Source organism: Ceratotherium simum, chromosome 25 (assembly GCF_057802395.1).
Source record: "Ceratotherium simum simum isolate JZ-2026a chromosome 25, ASM5780239v1, whole genome shotgun sequence".
Taxonomy (NCBI): domain Eukaryota; kingdom Metazoa; phylum Chordata; class Mammalia; order Perissodactyla; family Rhinocerotidae; genus Ceratotherium; species Ceratotherium simum.
This window is the reverse complement of record NC_141924.1, coordinates 10139323-10153813: the sequence shown is the minus strand read 5'-3', so window position 1 is coordinate 10153813 and position 14491 is coordinate 10139323. Positions and strand designations below refer to the sequence as shown.

Sequence of the window (14491 nt, the reverse complement as noted above, 5' to 3'; positions counted from 1 at the left end):
TGAACGGAGAAGTGGTGCCTCGATGCGCACCCGGGATCCGAACCCGGGCTGCCAGCATCGCAGCGCGCGCACTTAACCGCCAAGCCACAGGGCCGGCCCAGTATTAAGTACATTCTGACCCAAAATGAATGGTGGACCCTCTGAGACTCCATCAACAAGCCTTCCACACTGGTTTCACCTGTGCAGTGGGAAAACATTACCCACCTACACTCTTGCTAAAAGCCTGACACCCAAGGCTTGCCTGGGGGCTCATGGCAAAGTAAATTCTGAACTCTCACTAATTGAAGCTATTCAAGCTCTGGGGTCTTCACTGTTGCATAAAGACTTTTATCAAACTGATCTCATAGATTCTACCTTGACCTCCACCTACCCCATTCTCACGCTGCCAGTTCTCTTTCTAAAATACAAACTCAGTTATCTCTTTCTCTCCCTTGTTTAAAAATTTCTTTATCTCCTGTCTTAGAGAGAAAAGGTCCAAACTCCTTGGCCTGATACATAGAGACCCTACAGGACATGGCTCTTCATTTCTCCCCATCTCCTGCCTCACTTCGCCCATAGTTAGCCAAGCAGTGGAGTCACATTGAACTCCTCCTCATTCCCTAAACATGCCTGACTGTCATCAGTCAGAGCTTTGTACTTGGTTTCCTTGACTGATTAGCATACCTGCCTAGGCCCTAGATCAAATGTCCCCTGTTCTGCAAAGCTTTTCTTCCCCCAGATATCCTTACTACAACCTCGTAGCTGCTGTTATATCATAGTGGTTTGATGTGGACATTTCCATTTCAGTTGGAGAATCATTGGCCCTAGCCTTCTATCTGGCACAAATATTACCTAAATGAATAAGTGAATGCATGAGTGCACTGGTATGGTCTTAATTAGATGGCAGTCCTAACAAATTTTTGTAACCTAACAAAGAGTCATCGCGTTTTTAGCAAGAAAGAGGCAAGATCAGGATTTTGAATCAAAATATCTGTTTCTGAGTGAAGAAACTTCTTGTGACTTAGTCTTTCAGTGATAAATGAAGCAGTTCACGGGTTCTGCCTTAGAACTCTTAGTTACTGATACTAGAAATTTATAGAAAGACATAAAATGTGGTTCTCCTTTTAGGCTTCAGCTCTGGCGGCATGGACTACGGCATGGTTGGTGGGAAGGAGGCTGGAACAGAGTCTCGCTTTAAACAGTGGACCTCCATGATGGAGGGACTGCCCTCTGTAGCCACACAGGAAGCCAATATGCACAAAAATGGTAAGAGCAAGCAAAGTACTATGAGCTGGCACTGTTCTGACCCTCAGCAGGCCTTGATGAAGTGTCCTATAAAATTATTCTGAAGCACAGATCTTTAGCTTCTTCTTAATGAGTCTCTTGATTTTTTTCCCCCCTGATCTTATGATCACCCATGAGAGGAAGATTGGAGTTGTGTGTATTTCAACTTATAAGAAACTTCAAGTGCTAGTTCTAATTAAGGGAGCAAAATTTCCCACCTGCAGTGGCATTGAGGGTAGTAGCAGTGAACTTGAGAGCGCCCGTTATGGTAAAACCTTAATAAATTGTCTGAGAGAACAGAATCAGTTTTTTTGAGGTGCAAGAGATCACCACAAACATATTACATGTTGACTATTTGAACGTTTTAATCTCCAAAGGATGACTAATGGATCAATACATGAGATTTGAACTCTCCACGAAGCTTTCTAGTTCTTTATGAATTATGGTGCCTGCAAGACAGCAACTAAGGGCATTGTAGGCTTTGGTTGTGAATGTGGGTTGGCCCTTCATCGCCATAATTCTCTGTAAGATCTTCTCCATTTCCCTGTAAAACAGATAAAAGGTCTTAGAACCTTCCTTCAGCCTTTGTTTCAATGTTTGTTTCATTGGATGCTAATCACTTGGACTCAACTGTATCCATGAGAACCAAATATAAATAGGTGTTGGACTGCTCCTGCTGCGACTCCCTGGCAGGCCTTAGCCCCGTCAGTCTGAAGCCTTTCAGGATTCCTTTATGAATCACTCTTCACTGTGCCCATCCGGGAGGCTGGTGAAGTGGCCACATGGAGCTCTCTGTGTGCTATCCCTATGCATTATCATTTGATTTTGTGCTATGAGATCAAGAATAATTTATTGAAACTATAAAATCTGTTTCTGTACTGAGTAAGCCAAGCCCAGCATCTGTTGCTTTGGACACTTACCGTGCTTCCTTAGGCTGGATGAATCATCAGCTCCCCTTGCCCCCAGAGACATGATAGGTGGGTGACGACAAATACAAAATGGCGTGTGAGAGGAGATCTTGAAGGTAAACTATCCACGTGCCTTTTTAGAGCTTGTAGCTAGTGTTTTCCCCATTTCCTTAGCAATCCCCAAGGTAATGTAGCTTTTCATTTTCTCCTACTTCACTGTAACATCCTCTTGAGTCAAATTTCTGTCAGTGGCTCCAGAAAAGCAAATGACTTCTTAGCTGAGCACGGAGATAGTTTTGATAATACTCCTGCTAGGCCAAACCAAACAGATTATTTTAATCAATATTTACACAAATATTTTAATACATTACCCTGGAAATAATTTTATCTGTTCTTAAATAGCATCCTAAGAATAGATCAGGTGACACATACAACATGTAAAATTCATTTGAGAAATAAGTAGAATGGTATCTCACAGAGGCTGAAAATTTTATTTAAAGTAAAAGCTCATTTTTTGTTAGTTGAAGGGAGTTTTAAGCTTTTCATTTTTTCCCTGCCTCGTAGCATATAAAATGCATGAAGGGGGCACCGACAAAACCGCTGAAATGCTCTCAGGAAGGCAGTGACAAAGGGTCTGCTGTTCTCGGTGTGTGGGGCCCTGGATCTCAGAGGGGCAGAGTTCACTGCTGGTCTTGTGCTGGCGGAGACCAGAGGCAGGAATTCCATCTCACTGCTTTGGAATTTAAAGCAATTGCAGATGCTTTCTCGCCAGTGGCCTCCCTCTGTTTACACTGCTGCTTCCAGCTAAGCTAGGCCTGATCAGCACTTGAGGACTTGGGTGGGTAGTGTCAGTAGAAAAGTAGTTAAAAACCCTCTTATGTGCCACAGATTGTTTAGTATTTTTCCTGTTTCTCATTCTTGAGTCATTAGTATAGAAACTGGGGGCATAATGGTATGATTCGTAGTTTATGAAAGTTTCCTTAATTTCATAAGACCATGGAATTTTAAAACTGAAAGGAACATTCAAGAATGAGAACAGAGCTGTGTGCATAAAGTGAGAAGCTGAGAGGCTCAGAAAGGTGAAATGGATTGTCCACGGTCAGACTGCTCATTAATTATATACTGGCTCTCGTGTGGGATCTCACATTCCAGTGCTCTTTTGACTGCATAAGCTTCAGGATAATGTGTTTGTTTGAGTTCCTCTGAATGTGAGATTGACAAGTCTTGTTCACAGGAGTCCTTTCTGGGTGTGAATTAATTTCCTCTCTCCTTTCTCAGGCGCTATAGTGGCCCCTGGTAAGACCCGAGGAGGGTCACCATACAACCAGTTTGATATCATCCCGGGTGACACACTGGGTGGCCATACGGGTCCTGCTGGTGATAGCTGGTTACCTGCCAAATCTCCACCAACAAATAAACTTGGAAGTAAATCCAGCAGTGCCAGTTGGCCTCCAGGTATTGTCCAGGAAGTGTTTTTTCTGAGATACCATTTGTTTTTTAATTGTTAACTTCAGGTTCTAAACAGATTGCTTTTGCCACCTGCTTTACTAAGGCACTCACTTGGAGTAATTATTGTCTAATAAAAGCAAGGCATATGCTATGCTGTGGGAATATAGGAAATTTTCATTAGATAGGCTCTCTGCTCTATAAAGTTCAGTCAGGAAGGTAAGTTTGTGGACGCTGATCACCTACAAGCTAAGTTACCGTGTGGTAAATATTGCACAGGTATAGATAAGCTAAAGGAAGTCAGAGGAGTGGAAAATGGGGATAAAAGAAGGTAACGTTGGAGCCAGGACTCAGCAGCATTCATCCGCGCATGGGATGCCTTGTAACCTGGGTTCTTCTGAAACGTCCTTAGAATTGATTTATGTATAGATTAAGCAAGTATTTATCATCAGTTAGCTTCCAGGTATACAGTAGTGAGTGCAATTATACTGTTACCTTTTTCCTTCTCTGTATTTTGATATAAGTAATCTATTTTCATTGTAGAAAAATTTTTAAATTTAGTAAAGCAAAAATAAAATATTTGGTATATGTCCTTCTAAACCTCTTTCTATACAGAGATATTTGTGATATGATTATGTATAGTTTCATTCTATTTAAGTAGGATCATTTAATGCATATTGTTCACATAATACATATTGCTCTTCCTGATCATAATTAGGAACATAAAAATTTATTAATTTGATCTCATAGCTTTAAATATAATTTAAATTAACCAATAAAAAATTGAAAACACTTATACGTAATCTAAGCTTTCTCATGATAAGTCAAATTATTCCTGCTGGCTGTCCCTGGATGTTCCACAGAGCGGTGGTCATTTGTATTACGTTTTCTTTTATGCATCTGAGCCAGTTTCTGGTGACATATATGGGAGAGGTCACTGATCTCTAACCCAGATTTTCTCCCAGTTTGTATCTTAGATGGCTGGACAGTTCTCATGAGCACCAGACTACTTAACCCTGCCTCCCGGCCCTCAGGCCTGCATTTCCCTGGGAGCAGGAACAGCAGGTACTGGGGCCAGGCCCAGATGAGCTCTGGCATCAAGTTCCCTACCAGAGAGACAGACAGAGAAAGTTGACCTGTGGTAATGACACAAAGGTGCTGCTGGCAGAGTATATGTTTGGGCTGAATTTTTAAAAAAATTTTTGATGAAAATCTGAGATAAAGATTCAGTATTTAGACTTTTCACAGATCTATTTCTTGTATCAAAAAATAACTTGATTTTACCATGTTTTGAACAACCTCCTACCTCTAATATTTGTTCTCTTTGTCTCAGAATTCCAACCAGGAGTGCCATGGAAAGGTATCCAAAACATTGACCCTGAATCTGACCCCTATGTCACCCCAGGAAGTGTGCTGGGGGGTACAGCCACATCTCCCATTGTAGATACTGACCACCAACTTCTGCGGGATAACACCACAGGTAAATAAATGAAACATCCCTTGTGTTTATTCAACACCCGGCATTTTCATATTTGTCAATCTGTGGCTTCATTTGTACTTGCCAGTATCTAATAATTTAACCAGAAAACATAAGAATATGTAGCTTTTCACATTTATTTTTTAGATATATTTTGTTCTCCCTTCTGTTGAAAGTTACATAAAATACTTAAAAGTTTCACTGGTGGGCCGGCCCTGTGGCTTGGTGGTTAAGTGCGCACGCTGCGATGCTGGTGGCCCGGGTTCGGATCCCGGGTGCGCATCGAGGCACCACTTCTCCGTTCATCCTGAGGTCGAGTCCCACATACAGCAATTAGAAGGATGTGCAGCTACGACGTACAACTATCCACTGGGGCTTTGGGGGGAAAAATAAAATAAATAAAATCTTTAAAAAAAAAAAAAAAAAGTTTCACTGGTTAGGGGCTGGCCCCATGTCATAGCGGTTAAGTGCACACGCTCCACTGCTGGCGGCCCGGGTTCGGATCCCGGGCGCGCACCGACGCACCGCTTGTCCAGCCATGCTGAGGCCGCATCCCACATAAAAAGTGGAGGAGGATGGGCGCAGATGTTAGCCCAGGGCCAGTCTTCCTCAGCAAAAAGAGGAGGATTGGCATGGATGTTAGCTCAGGGCTGATCTTCCTCACAAAAAAATAAATAAATAAAAGTTTCACTGGTTATACTGACATTTATCTGCAATATTTTTGTCGTGCTCTTCATGTTCACCCAAAGGGTCTAATTCTTCCCTCAACACCTCGCTGCCTTCACCTGGTGCCTGGCCCTACAGTGCCTCTGACAACTCCTTCACCAACGTTCATAGCACTTCAGGTACAAGTATGAACTATTTGTTTCCCTTCGGTTAGCACTCTTCCATCAGGTTGCCTTTTTTTACAAAGGAAATTGGTGTTTATTTCTTAAGGAATACTTTCACAGAGGTTGAATAGCATAGGTCAGCATAGATGGAGGCACACCTCTTGTATGGGCCATGTCCTTGAGGAGCTTCTAGTCCCACAGAGGTATGATGAGACAAATATGGCTTTAGGACAAGGCAGATGGTGACATAATTGCAGGGAGCTGTGGGTGTTCAGAGGGCAGAGGTTATATCTTGACGACTCAAGTGCTTTTCTTTTAACAAGTCTCCCAAGAGCCTCGGAGGCCATGGGAAGAACCAATTAAGTCCAGGTTGTTATTCCTAAGGCAGCCAATTATAGCTTGCTTTTTCTCTAAAAATCCTTCCACTTACAGACAAAGGCTAAGGGGAGATGGCCAAGGGAAAAAAAGAGGACCTTTGATTAATTCTACCAACAGCATATGAAGTCCTTGTGTTTTTTTGAAAGACAGTAAGGAATGGAAAAGTTAATGGATAGAATAAAGCCTTTGAAGTCACTCACGTAACACAGTGCCTTATAGATTAGTAGACAGATCATTAGTCATTGGGAGACAAATCATCTTGGTCTTGCAAAAGTTGGACTTTAAGCCGTTAAAATCATTAAGGCTTCTGATCTTTGTCTAAGCAAAAGCAAATAAAACAAATCCTTAGCTACTTACTAAGACACTGCAGGTTAATGGCCTCACAAATTGTCTCTTTTTCTTTCCACCTCTGTGTCGTATCAACAGTACAACAATGACCTATCATTTATTGAATGCTCCTGCAGACCAGGCATGAATTCTAACCTTACCTTCACCAGCATCTGTGGGGACGTCCTGGTGTTATCCCCATTTTGTAGATAAAGAAACTGAGATTCAAAGAGCTGATAGAATTTGCCTCAGGTCTGAGTGAGTGTGTAAAGGAGCATCTCAGCCGTCTGTGTTTCTAACCACCACCCTACGTTATACTTCTTCCTTTACACGTAAAAGCTCATTTTCACCTAACTCTTTTATTCCTGTACTGCCCATATCTCAGGTTGAACTATTTTATCGTTTGTCAATTGAACATTCACCTGAGAGATGACACCAGATCACCTCAGACTTGTCTAAAACTGAGCGTATGCTTTCCCACCCCCAAATGTGTCTTTCCTTCTTAACACTTTATTTTTCTTAATGATGCTCCTGTGCCTCACTTAGTCACAAAATCTCAGTATTTTCTCACTCTTCCCTCTCTCTCCCTCACTCCCTGGATCCAGGCAGTGATGATGTCTCCCAAATGGTTTATTCTGCAGTAATATCTCTCACAGCCGTTTGCTGTCACCCAGGTTTAGACCCTCGTTTAAACACTACGTGCTAAATCTACTGCAAAAACTCCTGGTAGCATCTTCATCAGCCCCCAACCTATCTTGATGGCCTCCTTTACCTCTCTGCCCCTGTGAAATGTTTAGCCAAAATTGCCGGAAAACATATTTGGTACAGAGGGAGTTGAAGCTGAACCTTGTTTATATTTTCCTGTCTCTCTGAGCCCATCTATTTGTGTAAATCCTTCAAGACCTGTCTTTGCAAAGCCTTTGCTGACAGCCCAGCATTATCTTTCTCCTCTGTGTATTGAACATATATGATGTTGCCTGGGGTTACTGATTCTGTTGTTCATCTATTCTGTCTTCCCATCTGAACTTGAAGTTCTTGAGAATAACTGCTCATATTACCCACAACACTGATTTAGCCCCCTTACAACATAGTAATCCCTTAGTGATTATTTGTTCATTGTGTATTAAAAATCTGTTTGAATGTTGACATCTAATATCCTGAATTAAGAAAAGTATAATTTTCTAATGTACATCCATTCAGTCAATAAGTATTTATAGAACACTTTAGTTCTGCTAGGGTTCATGTTCTGCTAGGTCTGTAAGACTAATGGCTTTAGGAATACTTTCCTTGAATTTATCTTCCCTTTCGGGTTGTGTTTAGCTAAGAAAGCAGTAGAGAATTAGTTATCTTATTAAATCTTTGGTTTATGTGTTAATTTGTCAGTTCAGAGTAATAGTCATTGAAAATTTTATGTTTAATAAGCTCAAAGAACAATATTATTTTGTATTGCTACTCGTAAATGTGCACTTAATATTTTTAGACTATAAATGTATATTTATGTGTATGTTGTGTGTATACATATATACACACACAAAATTTGTGTGTATTTATTGACAAAAGTGACCTATCTAACCTTATTCCTTCCTTAATTTTCTCATCTTATAGCAAAGTTCCCTGATTACAAATCAACATGGTCCCCAGATCCCATAGGACACAACCCCACTCATCTCTCCAACAAGATGTGGAAAAACCATATTTCCTCAAGGAACACTACACCGCTGCCCCGCCCACCTCCCGGTCTGACCAACCCCAAACCGTCATCTCCCTGGAGCAGCACAGCACCCCGATCAGTCAGGGGGTGGGGGACACAGGACTCACGGCTTGCCTCAGGTGAGAAGGATCTGCCTAAAGGAGCACCATTGTTCAAACACAAGGGGCTTGTGTTAACACAAATGGTGAAGACGTGATGAAGTCTTCACGAGAGAGGCAATCGTGGGTGTCTGGTAGAGGAAAAAGTATCTCTTGAGTGGAAAATCACAGTCAATGTAAGACAGAGGGACCCAAGAACTCCCAAGGTACCAATGGAGTAAAAATGACTAATGGCAGAGTGAGAACTCCGGGAGGAAAATGTTGTCTTACAAGTAAGGCATAAGAGTATGTAGGGTCAAGGTCTAGGAAAAGAGAACTGGCGGTTCAGTGACAAGATGAAGAAGGTCAGAGTGAGGTGGACGAGAGGAGATAATGTATAAAAGGAGTGAAGAAACGTGTGGGCTATGTGAAAATGTTTTTCCCTTACGGCTTTCTTAATTTTTTGATAGCTCTTCCTAATCTTTTTTTCTGGTTGCTTACAGCCTCTACCTGGAGTGATGGTGGTTCGGTTCGTCCTAGTTACTGGCTGGTTCTTCACAATCTCACTCCACAGGTAATCATGCTTTCTTGTGATTTTCTGGATAGGACTTGATTGTATGAAGAGAGGGAAACTCAGAGATGTGGGAGGTTGGCAGGTAGGAGTGCTCGTTTATTTCCTGGTCACTGCAGAGAGTCCAGCCTGCAGGGTTGGGTCTCCCCATCCCAAGGCTTGAAGCCTACTTCTGAATGGGGGATGTTGGCTACTCAGCTTCACACCCGTCTTCAGGGTGGTGTTAACGTGGGTAGTTTATAAAAAAATGAGAGCGGGGTGGTATTATCTGGTGAATTCTGTTTAGCAGAGATAATTTGTTCTGTAGATGTGCCTGTCAGAATCTGGAACCAGCTGGGAAAAGGATGTTTCAAGTGTTTTAACCACATGTAAAAAAGTTACCTCTTTTTGTGTTAGTTATTCAGCAAGACTTGAGGCTCAAAATTAACCATTTTTATGCTTCATAAGTAGTTAACCATTAGTCTCTGCAGTAGAAGGAATCTATCAGTTTCATAGCTTAAATGCCGTATAGGTGCTTTTAATTTTCCATCTGTTATCCTCTGTATGTAGATGGCATTACTCATTTGCTGTCATCAGAGCATGCCCTCTGGGTTGTTTATCCAGTGGAGGGGTTTCATTTGCACCAATCCACTCTCCCTTTCACCTTGGTTGCTTGATAACTGACGTATCTGCAGCAGCCTCACGTTGAGCGCTCAAGTGAGGTTTAATGAACCCATCGACACGGAGCCCATGACCTTTATTTGGACTTGACAGCACAACCTCTACACCACCTTGTTAAAAGGAGTCAATTATGCCTCCCTCCCTTTGACACATAGAATGAATTGTCTAGCATTTAATTCATAAATGGATTTATGCATACTTTACTAAGCCAGCGTTTTCCAGAGTGTTCCCAAGGGATATTAACAGGTCTCTGGCCTAATATGTTTGGAATGTATACTTGAGTAAACAAAATTAAGCAGATTTCTTCACTATAAGACTTCTTAGACCCTTTAATATGCTAACATGTATTATGATCCTCTGTGGGGGAATACAGCTTCTCCTAAATTTATTTGCCCATTGAACCCGTTTGTGGGAGTAATCCAGGGCTCGTATTTCAAGGTACACGTGGAGAAAGGCAGTTTCCTAAATATAGTTAATGTGAGGAAGAGTCTGAGTCGGCTCTTAATCTCCATATCTAAACAACTCAGCTAAAAGACCCAGGTTATTTTTTTAGTTAATAGTTGACTGAAGTATGAAGATTTTATATAACCATCCTCAAAACTATATATGCCTCGTTGTTTATAAGTTGTCACATAGTATGGTGGGCATAATATGGTTCGGGTGAGAGAAGCAATAAGGGATATACTGTGTTGAAAGGAACCTGGGCAAGCTAACCAGCTGTTTACTTCTGTTTTATCAAATGAAAAACAGCAAGTACATATGTATATATGCATAAAATGAATATAGGGATTGGCTGTGTTTGTATTAGAAAGAATTGATTAATTTTAAAATCAAAACTACCTAATAGGAGACTAATCTCAATCACAGTTTAAAAGAAGGCTATAAGGGCATATCTTTGGTTCCTGGATAAATTTACTTTTTATGACCTAAAAGTTGTTTAGAGGACATGTATCCGGAAAAGTCACTGTGGCATACACTGAAATGCTTACATAGTTGATTCTCACTTACGAAACAATGCTAAGAGCTGTTTCTCCAGTCATTTTCTATAAAGAACTATAGTGAAATTGCCTGTTTTCATCCCGCAGATGAAACCACAGAATGTTTCCACTGCTGTTGCTAATTATACAACTTTTTAAGGCTATTCCAATGGTAATCTGCTTCCCTTCCAAAGAAATCACCTGAAATGTTGGACTGAGCAGCTTAAACCTAGTTAAGATCTTGATACAAATAAATTAATCAGAGTGAATAAATAGATTTGTTCATCTGAGTCACAGATGAGGGCTGTTGTCTCTAATCACTGAATATCTTAGTGGGGAGATTCTGACTAAGGTGAGCAGCTACAGCCTTTGGTCAAGTTGGCTGAGGACACAGAGAAGTAGGTAGAAATCGTCTCACCCTGAGATGACCAGAGTAGGAGTAAGAGGACATCAGAATAGTCTTGAGCTAGGCCAGCTGTCAGCATTTAAATCATCAGATGGATAACAGTGCTTTTCTTGTCTGTGTCTTTCTCTTGAGCTCTATGTGAGATTGTTAATGGGGAGTTGGAAGAATACTGCATTAGTAATGATGCTGAGAACTTTCATGTGTTCTTCAATTCTTATTTGGGTACCATGTTATTTCTGCTTTTTAAGGCTCTATAAATCAGCACACGTTCGCTTGTTAACCTCTTAAGGGAAATAAACCATACATTGAATCACATGCTTTTCTTTTGAGCTATATTTATGCAGACTTGTTTATTTGCAAAATGGCACATTAGATCTCAGTCCAGTGCTTTGAACGTCTTAAAATTTGCCTTTAAGACCTCTTACTCGATGCACCCCTTTCCTGCCTTGAGTTCTTCATTCATCTCTCCAAGACTTATTTAGTACTGATACTACTATTTACAAACCAGAAGTCCTTCTTATTCTCATGTATAAGAAAGGTCACTTGACTTCCTTTCATACCCCACTTCCAGTTTTTATCTCATGAATGTCGTTACTCCTTAGATTGATGGGTCAACCTTGAGAACCATCTGCATGCAGCATGGCCCACTGCTGACATTCCACCTGAACCTAACCCAGGGCACCGCCCTGATCCGATACAGCACCAAACAGGAGGCGGCCAAGGCCCAAACTGCACTGCACATGTGAGTACCCATCCTACTATCACTGAGACAGACACGCAGGAAGATGCACACGTGAGTATTTGGCACCTGCTTAATTAAACAAAGATGCACGAGACCATGCACTAAAACAGCATCATCACATAGGCAATTGCTTAGGTACTGAGGTGGCTAATCTTTTTCTACCTGCTTAAGCATGGATTGTCCTGTGTATATTGTAGGCTGATAATTAGAATTGGAAAAGTAAAGAATTTGTGGATGGGGCCAGCCTGGTGGCGTAGTGGTTAAGTTCGAGCACTCCATTTGGGTGGCCTGGGGTTCGCAGGTTCGGATCCCAGGCGCAGACATATGCACCGCTTGTCAAGCCATGCTGTGGCAGGCCTCCCACATAAAATAGAGGAAGATGGGCACGGATGTTAGCTCAGGGCTAATCTTCCTCAGCAAAAAGAGGAGGATTGGGAACAGATACTAGCTCAAGGCCAGTCTTCCTCACAAAAAAAAAAAAAAAAGAATTTGTGAAGTAGTGTAGTGAGTAAATTTTAAGTACCATAAAACAAAGCGAATATTAATGAAAGTGTGAAACATCGTAAGTGCATCGTAAGTGCTGTCACTTTTCATAATAGAATTTAGCTGCTTTGGCTTCTTTGTGGGTGACGTTGAAATATTATGGTCTTGGTGTGGGTAGTGGACGTTTTGCCTGAAGTAGGTGGGACTGGATCTGACTTTGCCCATCCCCCTCCCAGCCACTGTCAAACTGGTGGCCAGGAGAGAGCTGACTCCTTGTGGCTGTAGATGCCACAACAGCAAGCTACGATCAGAGCAAGCTGGTGATGGCGAGGCTCAGGCAGCAAGCCCAGCCCTGAGACAGAGCGGCACTTCCAGCTGTCTGAAGCTGGTCCACCTTGATGTTGGGGTGGTGTGATCTTTTACCTCCCATGGGGTACAAAAAGAGGTGACATTTTTCTTGACATAGAAATCCCATCTGCCGAGGGATATCGATACATAGTACCCCCACGTAGTCTTTGATATCTTGAGATTTAGTGATACCTTATTGCTGTGAATCAGTACTTCTCAATCAGCTGGCGGTCCGGTTAAAATGCAAGCTGTGACCCTGTAGGCCTGGGGTGGGGCCCACGATTCTGCGTTCCAGAAAGCATCCAGGAGATGTGGAAGCTGCTAGTCAAAGGACCACACTTTGAATAGCGAGGACTCAAAATACTCAGTCCCTGTGTGCTTTGGGATTTCCCTCAAATCCATAGCTCTTTCCCTCCCCTTTTTTTCCAGGTGTGTGTTGGGAAACACTACCATCCTGGCTGAGTTTGCCACCGATGATGAAGTTAGCCGCTTTCTGGCTCAAGCTCAGCCCCCTACACCTGCAGCAACCCCGAGTGCACCCACAGCCGGTTGGCAGTCGCTGGAGACCAGCCAGACCCAGTCAGATCCTGTTGGACCTGCTCTGAATCTTTTCGGTGGGTCCACAGGGCTCGGGCAATGGAGCAGCAGTGCTGGTGGCAGCAGCGGGGCCGATCTTGCCGGCGCTTCATTGTGGGGCCCCCCAAACTATTCTTCTAGCTTGTGGGGAGTCCCAACTGTGGAAGACCCCCATAGGATGGGCAGCCCTGCTCCTTTACTACCTGGTGACCTTCTGGGAGGAGGGTCGGATTCAATCTGAACTTAGAACTTTCAACTCTGACCTCGTGACCTTTTTTGGAACAGCAGCAGCACTAACTTGACCTTTTCGTTTTTTTTTTCAACTTGCAATAAATACATTTTTAAAAGGAAAAAAAGAAAACGGAGAGAGAAAAAAAGGTGGGTCATTGACAGACTGTCTGAGCACATAGTTGCCTCCCTTATACCTTCAGTTTTTTTGTTTGGAATATGAATCCAAAAAGAGAACATATCACTCTTGAAATACTTGAATCATGAACGCCAACCTAGAAAGACAATGTGAAGCAAGTACACATACCATTTAAATTTAAACACAAAAAAATTAAAAAAATTAGTTTCTAGTTTTTCACTTTTTTCATGTTATATGGAAGTTGTTGCTAAGAAACATATATACTGAAAAAAAATAGCTTTTTAACTTTGTTTGCACTGGGTGTGTTTCCGTCCTTAGGTCTACCATGTTTGGGAGGGAGGGGAATTCAAAAGAATTGTTGGGGTGGGGGGAGGGAAGACTTGACGGAGCCTCACTTTAAAAACAAAAACACGAAAAACCTAAAAAAAAAAAAAAAAGGAAAAAATTTGTGACTGGCTGGTTGATAAATACCAGTGTGTTCTGGCACATGTAACTGCCCAGGCATGCTCGTTCTGGTATGTGTGTGCACGTGTGTTCATGTGCATTCGCGTGCATCCTTCTCTCTGTCTCTGTGTGTGTGTATGCCTGTGTCCTCCTCCTCCTCCTCCACCACCACCCTCATTTCTCAGAAAGCTGCATTGCTGACAGTTTGCAGGCTGGCTGGCCGGCCATCTGCTTTTTGTTTTATTTTTTTTAAACTATGAGAACACACAAACTCGGGGAGCCACTGCTACTGAAGCAACTCCGTTGGGCCGCATTAAGATGAACAGAGTGCTTTTTAATGATTAAAGCAGGGAGCTCCTGTACATTTGCAAACTAGCCTGAGTGTGAGTTTTCTCGAGCTTTTCTTCTGACCTAGCAGTAGAGTGGAGCACTGCCAAGTCCAAAAATTTAGGAGAGCAGGAGGTACCTCTTGGAGCAACTGTGTGTTTATTTATTTCTGT

General features: G+C 42.2%; 1 protein-coding gene across 4 annotated transcripts in view; it reads left to right on the top strand.

Moving 5' to 3' along the window:
• The window catches only part of TNRC6B (trinucleotide repeat containing adaptor 6B), a 179731-nt gene extending 165965 nt beyond the window's left edge, over nt 1–13766 (top strand). For all 4 annotated transcript variants that reach the window (XM_087448894.1, XM_014793227.2, XM_087448895.1 and 1 more), the window contains 8 exons: nt 1108–1245; nt 3450–3626; nt 4951–5097; nt 5844–5939; nt 8235–8459; nt 8921–8991; nt 11634–11773; nt 13034–13766. In XM_087448894.1, the coding sequence (XP_087305020.1) occupies nt 1108–1245; nt 3450–3626; nt 4951–5097; nt 5844–5939; nt 8235–8459; nt 8921–8991; nt 11634–11773; nt 13034–13421 (1382 nt within the window). In that variant the 3' untranslated portion in view covers nt 13422–13766. The remainder of the gene's footprint in view (nt 1–1107; nt 1246–3449; nt 3627–4950; nt 5098–5843; nt 5940–8234; nt 8460–8920; nt 8992–11633; nt 11774–13033) is intronic.
• Nucleotides 13767–14491: the final 725 nt, after the last annotated feature.